The sequence below is a fragment of the Corylus avellana genome, chromosome 6 (assembly GCF_965113065.1).
Source record: "Corylus avellana chromosome 6, dhCorAvel1.hap1.2, whole genome shotgun sequence".
In the NCBI taxonomy this organism is placed as follows: domain Eukaryota; kingdom Viridiplantae; phylum Streptophyta; class Magnoliopsida; order Fagales; family Betulaceae; genus Corylus; species Corylus avellana.
The window spans coordinates 24,256,150-24,264,234 of record NC_142495.1 but is presented as its reverse complement, the minus strand read 5'-3'; the positions used below and the strand labels follow the sequence as shown (position 1 = coordinate 24,264,234).

Here is an 8,085-nt window from a genome sequence, read left to right as displayed (position 1 = left end):
CTTACAGCCACAAATAGGACACATGTCCCACTATAAAAAAAAAAAAAAAAAAATTAAAAAAAAATAAAAAGGTGGCTGGCCACCCCATCTTGACCATAGGGGGTGGCCAGACCACCCCATTTTAGCTGGGGGTGGCTTGAGAGCCACCCCAATGGCCAGCCAGGGGTAGCCGGACCACCTCCAAGGGCCAAATGAATTTTTTTTTTTTTTTTTTTTAGATCTGGCCCTTGGTGTTGGCCAGATCACTCCAAGGGCCATGGGGTGGCCGAAGCCACCCCTAACCCCAATTGGGGTAATCTGGCCACCCCTTAATTTTATATATATTAATGGGACAGATGTCTTATTTATGGCCTCAAGATCACTTTAACCATTAACTAGATACTCTCCAATCCAAAATAAACTAAAAAGAATCCTATTCTCCTGGTCACATGAGTAGGTAGGATAATCCCACAGATACCCCTCTATTGGCATTAATTGCTATATATATATATATATACTTTATTTTTTTGAAAGCATATATATATATATATATACTTAAGTGCATTTTATAGAAGGTGCAATTTAATAAACCTTTTAAAATTGAAGGCCTAATTATCGAAAGTTCAAAATGATAATGAAGTAAAATTCAATGCGGATAAAGTGTGAGACCTCTCAATTTTATCACCAACAAAAGAATCATATAAAAAACAAAGACAAAATTTGGAAACTTTCCCCTTCGCAATGCATCGCGTACAAAGAACCAAAAAGCTAGGAGACAATTTCGATGTTAATGGAAAGATAAATGACAAAACAATTGCAAAAACTCCTTTTTCTTTTTTCTTTTTTATTATTATTTTGCCCCCAATTATCAATTTGAGCTGTAAGATGTGGTTGGAAATTGAGGGGGACATATTTGGTTAGTTCTTGTGTCTTTATCTCTCTTTGTCTACGATGCTGTCAAGCTGTCCCATTTAAAGCTTAAATTTGAGAAATAAGAAAATTGCAATTAGAATTAAAGAAAATGTAAAATTTATAGGAAATATAAAATAACAACAAACCCAAAGAAAATTCCTCTATTATACGATATTTTCTTTACTGGTCAAATATGTGTGTCCACTTCGTTATCTCATTTTACAGTGTCATTTCTACCTATAAATCTATCTTGCAATTTCGTTTGCTTTCTCTCAACCCTATCCTCAATATTGCCAACTCTAGCCACCTTTGGCATCCGACAGTCCGACGCCATTTCCGGCCGCCGCCATCTCCGTCTCGGCCTCCTTAGCCTGCTCCCGGAACTTCTCATAAATGTCACTCTTATAGAACTTCCTTGTCCGGAGCACCAAAATGATGGAAAAAAGTGCGCCAAACAATGTCACCGCAGTAATTATAATGAAAGACAATCTGAAGCAATCTCCCCCAACACAATTCAACGACTTCCCATCCTCCCTTTTGAGCCCCAACGCCGCCATTTGCTTCTCAGCCTCTTTATCATATAAATTTCCAGTGACCTTCACGTTGAGCAAATAAAGGCCAATAGGGCTGGCCACGGACCCGAAATTGTACAAAGTGGAGTAGTACTTTAGGCCGAAAAGCTCCGAAATTATTGCAAAGAGTAACGGCCATTGTGCGCCGAAACAAAATCCGATAATAACCGACGCGACATAAAGTCCGTTGGGGACGTTAAACGCGATGAGGAGATGGCCGGCGCACGATAATAGGAGGGTGAGAGTGAGGATGAGGGGGCGAGGGAATTTGTACTTTTTAAGTACAATTTCCGAGGCAAATCCCGACACTACCCTTCCTAGATAATTCCAAATGCTTACAAGAGACACAAATGTGCTCACACTTTTCTTTGGGTATCCATAGGAAGATCCAATCTGTCCCAGGTTGTCTATGGCGGTTAAAGTTCCCCCAACACCACAAATTGCTGACATGAAAAGAATCAACATGTCCAAGCTGAAAAGTGCTTGGAGTATGGTGTAGTCATCTCCTCTGTCCGGTGGGCTGAAGGCGGTTTTCCAGCAAGAAGGTTGCTTTAATTCTCTGCTCGTTTCCGTGACTGAATTTGGTGCTGGTAGAGATGGTGCTGCTTCAGTGATTATTTTCAAGGGTGGCGCCGGAGCTGGAGAAATCAGCTCTAGATTCTTGCTCTTCCAAAGTTTGTACTCTTCCACAATAACAACACCAAGCGGGAGAAAGAGCAAGATAGCCACCGCGGCGGCGCTCCCACCGTACTCACCCTGAGTGAACTCCGCCTTATTTTGTACTATAATCATAACCATCAAAAACCCAGCAAGCCCAAGTGAAATATAGAGGAAATTGTAGAAAACTTTGAGCTCGTTCCGCTGCCGAATGACCTTCATGTACCGAATAGTTCGGAGAAAAGTTAAAGATATCACCGCCGGTAGCCACCCAATTAGCAAAATCAGGGACTTTGCGTCATCAGCATAGAGAGCATGATACAATTGCGTGATTATAGCGCCGCTAAGCCCCACATATCCCTTCAGAATCCCCAACACAACGCCGCGACTTTCGGGGAAGTTTTTTACGCAGGGAACAAGTGAGCCGGTGTTGGCAAAAGACTGCGAGTTCGCCCCAATGCAAATGTACAAGCACATGTGCCAAACTTGGGGCCTCGCAATTCTCTTGGTCACAGCCAGCCACATCATGAAGTAGCCGAAAAAGTTGAGGACTGCTCCAATTGATAGCACCACCCACGGCGGCGTGACCTCGTTGATTAGGCCGGAGAGGACGCCAACGTTGGCGCCCAAGTCCTTGAAGAAGCTGAGCAGGTTGAGGGTGCTTTGGTCGTACCCCAACACCGATTTGATGTCGCCGGAGTAGAGACTGAACATGTAGGTTGCTCCGGCGGCGGACATGATGAGAAATGAGGCGAAAATCATGAACCACCGCCCATTGAGGAGATGAAGGGGGAAGCTCTTCATGTTTGCCAACCCACCGTTAACTGGTCCGGCAACCACCATCTCTCTCTATCTCTGTGTGTATGGAGTTAGTAGAGGTGTGAGGGGACTAACACTCAATATATAGACACAAAAAAACGACTTCGAAGTTGACTGGTTGTGTGTATAGGAAAGAAGGGTTGAAAAAAAAAGAAAGAAAGAGAAAGGGTTGAAAAATATGCAGGAAATTAATAAATGCTTCATCTAGAATGATATTAACTCGAATCAATTATTGCAGAGAAATTGAGGCAAGGCTGGGCTGTCATATAATCTTATCCAAAAGAAAATTCACGGAGCTACATTTTTTTTTTTTTATTGTGGCAGGGCATGTACGAAGGTTTCCTTTTTGGAATTATCATAGTTGGTCGAGTGGGGAAGCGTATGTTTCTCCCAACGACTAGCTAGCAGTGCTGTAGCTGCTTGGAACCTTTATGTCGACAATGTTGACGTTTACGTTGAAAGTCAAGCCACCAATTTGGACAGAAATTTTTTTTCCATGGATGACGCTAGCAATTTGCAAGCGTAGCTTTGATTTTGTCAATTCACTTTTGATTTAAACTAAATATTTTACGTATTAAACCTCACTTGAATTTAAATTCACACGTAAAAAAAAGTGTTAAAATAATAATTAAATAATTAAATTTATATCAAATTTTTCAGAATATAGTATATAGTAATTAATTTGTTGGTAAAAAGAATGATTTTCAAAAATTACACTATCGAAGATTGTGTATGCATAATAATACACCCATTTACTTACTCACCAAAAAAAAAAAAAAGAAATACACCCATTTACTTCTCTTTCGAGTAATTAACTTCTTCTCACAGGTTTTTATTTGGTACGTACGAGGGTGTTCCAGGCGAAATCCTTCCAAAACGTGTAGTCCTGTCTTTCCATCCCATACATTATTTCTGTTTTGCCAAAACTTTCCAGGGTTAAGTCAAGCATGAAAATGGGTTCGACAGTTCAAGAGATATTTGTAGGGTTATTATAGTCTTTATAACAATTTTTTTACAAATTAACGTAGTGCCCAGTTCACATGATATACTACTAAACAATAAAACTTACATGTTACTTAACTTTTTTTAACCATATAACACCGCATAGCACTCGTTGATTTACACATTAATTTGTAAAGGAATTATAATAATACTAATAATAAAAAATGTAATGTTCTAAATATTTTTCTTTTGTACAGCCTAATGGAGTTTATGCTTGTTGAGACTTGTCCAATTACTTTAACTTTCTTCCTTTGAAGTTAAGTAAAACACTATAATTGAATTCAAATTTTTAGCAATTTGTTGTCCGAATTGTTAGCGGTAGAACTTCTACTGGGTTAATCTGTCTCAACAAGTGGGCAAGCTGCTCGATACTTGCTTAATCAAGTGAACTGTATAAAAATGCACTCACATTTATTATTCGAATTGATAGTAATCTGAGGAGTACTATCCACATTTATTTTCTTTATACACTATAATTAGAAAATTAAAAAAAAAATAATAATAATTTAAGAGTTAATTGAGACAACTGCGTTAATATTGTGATATATTTATGGAATAAAAATATAATTTATAATATTCTTCGAACATAAAGACATAATTATGTCTAATTATCGTAATGTTTATTATTCAACTTAATTAAATGCCTAAAATCCTCTATTTGGAAGTCATGAACAACCAAATTCTAAATTTGGCGGGTAGTTAGTTATATATCTTATATATCCAGAGGTAGATAAGGTTAACACGATCGAATTAGTACCTATCAAACCAAAATCCCTCGACCCAAACGAAAAATCTCCAAATCAACTTGGACGAGTCAACCCACGAGTCAGTACGTGCCAACTCAGGCGAGTTACAATGAGTCAACCGGCAAAATTTTTACCAAAAAAAAAAAAACAATTAATTTTCCCTTCCATAGTCCAGCTTAGTAATATATACAAGTTCTATTCTATCCTTATTAGATAATATCACAATCTAATTAGAAGAACAAAAGAAGAAGCTAATATCACAATCTTATTAATTAATTATTATCAGAATCCGATCATTATCACATAATTTTGTTAATAAAATCAAGATGCAATTAAATTGAAATTTACGGCCTCTAAAGTCGAACCATATCAAATGAATGTCACATTTGACTCTCTCTCTATATATATACAGATAGAAAAATGCTAGGTATTCTTCTAGTGTTTTTCTAGTGTCCTTCCAACTGTGATGTAACTTTTAAAATCACCGTTAAATTTGAGATTATCATTATTGACTTTTAATCTATTTGGTGATTTTAAAAGCTACATTTAAGAGGACACCAGGAGAACGCTATAAGAACACTTAGCATTTCTCATATATATGTGTGTGTGTCAAGGTGCTCTAACAGGATGAAGGAATGCTAAAATATAATTCCAATGCGTAATACATAGGTTAAGCTTATTTAATTGCCTTCATAGTTAGGTCGAACAAGTATAAAATTGACAATTAAATACCATGTATTGAGAAATGCTAGATATTATAATTTTATCCAACAAAGCTGACATGGCACCTTCATCTAATCATTAGATTAATCCTTGTTAAATAAAATAAGAGATATACTAGAATCTAATAAAACCTCAACATTTTGCCCATCAAAATCCTATGTGGCAAAGTGTCATTTGCCATCAACTTAGACCATGTGCCCTTTTACATCAACTTTTCAAATGGCATTTTGCCACCTAGAATTTTGATGGGCAAAATGTGGAGGCCGGTTTTATTAGATTCTAGCATTTCTCATAAAATAAAACTCAATAGTTGATTTGGAATGTCTCATCAACATTGTTGGATAATTGTAGGATAAAAATATAATATTTAACATTACTACCATGTTTTATATTGACCCACCACCGACTAGCTCCTCGTATTAAAAATAAAAAAATAAATCGTTCTCAAATGCAATTCTTACAAATTCCAATCTCACGATTTTTTTTTTTTCTTTAACATCTGCATAAATTGATAAAGACGAAGCTTGTTATATTATTATACAGGGGAATATATATATACACATGCCCACTAGAAAAAAAAAAAAAAAAAAAAAAAAAAAAAAAAAAAAAGATCATATTTTTATACTAGTCAATCTCACCTCAAGCCAAATAGGTAGTCAACACCATCCAACCAAAAGAAGAAGAAAATAAAAAGGAAAGAAAGAAAGAAATTTGGTGGTAAATGAAAGAAAGGGATGGTGGTCCTGCCCGCATGTGGTCGAAGTGTACGAGATGATCTTCTATTCGGATCAGAAATGGAAAAGATTCTCCCCTATAATCTTTTTCTTTATTAATTAAGAAAGAAAAAAAAAGTGCACAAGATGAAGTGCCGTATTTGGTTGCGTACGCTTCTGACTATAATCAAAACCACAAAAGCAGAAAGGATCATTTATAAAGAGAGACAAATTATTGTTGAGTAATGAAATTCTCCAACATTGATCCTACTCATTATAAACTTCCTACCATTAGTGTTTTACAAAATAAAGGTAAAATCACATTTAACCTCCTCAAATTATATTTTCAATATCTATTAAAATTTTAAAAAGTTCCAATGTGAAATTCTAATTTGTTGGTCCCAATGGCGGAACCAAGTGTTAAAGTACCGATTAAAATTTACCTATTTCTATAAATTTCAGCTTATGAAATAAGTAGTAATTTAATATGGTATTAGAGTCAAATGTTTTAAGAGAATGACACGTGAAACATCTTTCATCTCTCTTCGGATCATCCAACGCGTGTAATGCTTATTCAAATTGCGAACCTCCCCTCAATTCATCTTGTTCAATTTTTGTGTTCCACGCTTATGTCATTCTCCTATTAGAAGGTACAAATAACTTAATTTATGTCACATCCCTATATAAATTATTCTCAATTAAAATTTCATTTGAACAACTAAACTTTGATCGTGACTAGTAAGAGGCAAATTGCTTCACCAATTTGCATACTGCAAGGGAAACTTTTAATGGAGCACGACAATGGAATTGTTGTGGCAATGAAAATTAAAACATGCAGAACGCAAATTTGAAAAAAACGAATCGTTCTATTTTTGATAAAAAGGCATAACATTAATTTTTTCCAACTAATTTATAATCTCTAGTTTAAAGAGAATGCCCTTTGAATGCTGCTCTCACTACCCAAAAAAAAGCGTTTTTAGTGACGTGACTACAATGCATGATTTTTTCACACGTCATCATTTAGTGTGGTGTCAATTTCTCACACGTTACTAAAGTTTTTGGTAATTTGACACATTACCATTTATAATGCGTGAACCTTGACACGTTATTAAAGTTGTCAAAGTTTTATTTTTATTTTTTATTTTTTCAGTTTTCAAAATGGTGACGTGTTAAACTTGACACATTACCATTAGTAACATTTCAAAGTTGACATTTCTCCTTTTGGTGATGTGTCAACTTTGACACATTACTAAAGTTGTCAAAGTTTTATTTAAAAATAAAATTAAAAAAATTCTCGAAAAATTTAATATCATGTCAAATTTGACACGGTACTAAATTTTTCCAGATTTTTTTTTTTTTTTTTTTCAGTTTTGGAATTGGTAACACGTTACTAAAAGAAAAGGAGAGGAGAAAAAGAAGAGAAGATAAGAAGAAGAAGAAGAAGAAGAAAAAGAGAAGAGAAGATCTGATTTTTTTTTTTTTTTTTTTTTTTTTTTTTTTTAGGTTTGGGATTTCAATTTTTTTTTTTTGGCTACTGGGCTTGGTGTTTGAAATTTTTATGGGTCTGATTTTTATGGTTGGTTTGGTTTGATTTTTCAGATTGAATCCACTTGGGGAACGGACATCATATACTCTAATGGATAATTTTTCTGATTTTTCTGGTTGATTTTTCGGTCATTTGTCTTAGCTTTTAAACGTATTGATTTTTCCGGTTCTTTGGTGTTGTAGGTTTCTGATTTCGGGTACTCTCGAACTCCACATAGTGAGTGAAATTTTTGCTTAAATTAATTTGTGCTGCTGGGTTTGAATCTATTGATCGATTTATTCCAAGTTCAATTAATTTTTTTTTTTTTTATTAAATTTTGATTTGCTGCTGGGTTTCGATTTTTGAAAATCAGATCCCATGATATTATTTGAAAAAAAAAAAAATCGGAAAAAATTTTGAAAAAAAATTTATTTATT

At 35.0% G+C, this 8,085-nt stretch overlaps 1 protein-coding gene across 1 annotated transcript; it reads right to left on the bottom strand.

Moving 5' to 3' along the window:
- Positions 1-1,026: 1,026 nt before the first annotated feature.
- LOC132188660 (protein NUCLEAR FUSION DEFECTIVE 4) lies at positions 1,027-3,083 on the bottom strand. The gene has a single exon (XM_059603179.2). The coding sequence runs from the start codon at positions 2,961-2,963 to the stop codon at positions 1,191-1,193; it is 1,773 nt and encodes a 590-aa protein (XP_059459162.2). The 5' UTR covers positions 2,964-3,083; the 3' UTR covers positions 1,027-1,190.
- Positions 3,084-8,085: the final 5,002 nt, after the last annotated feature.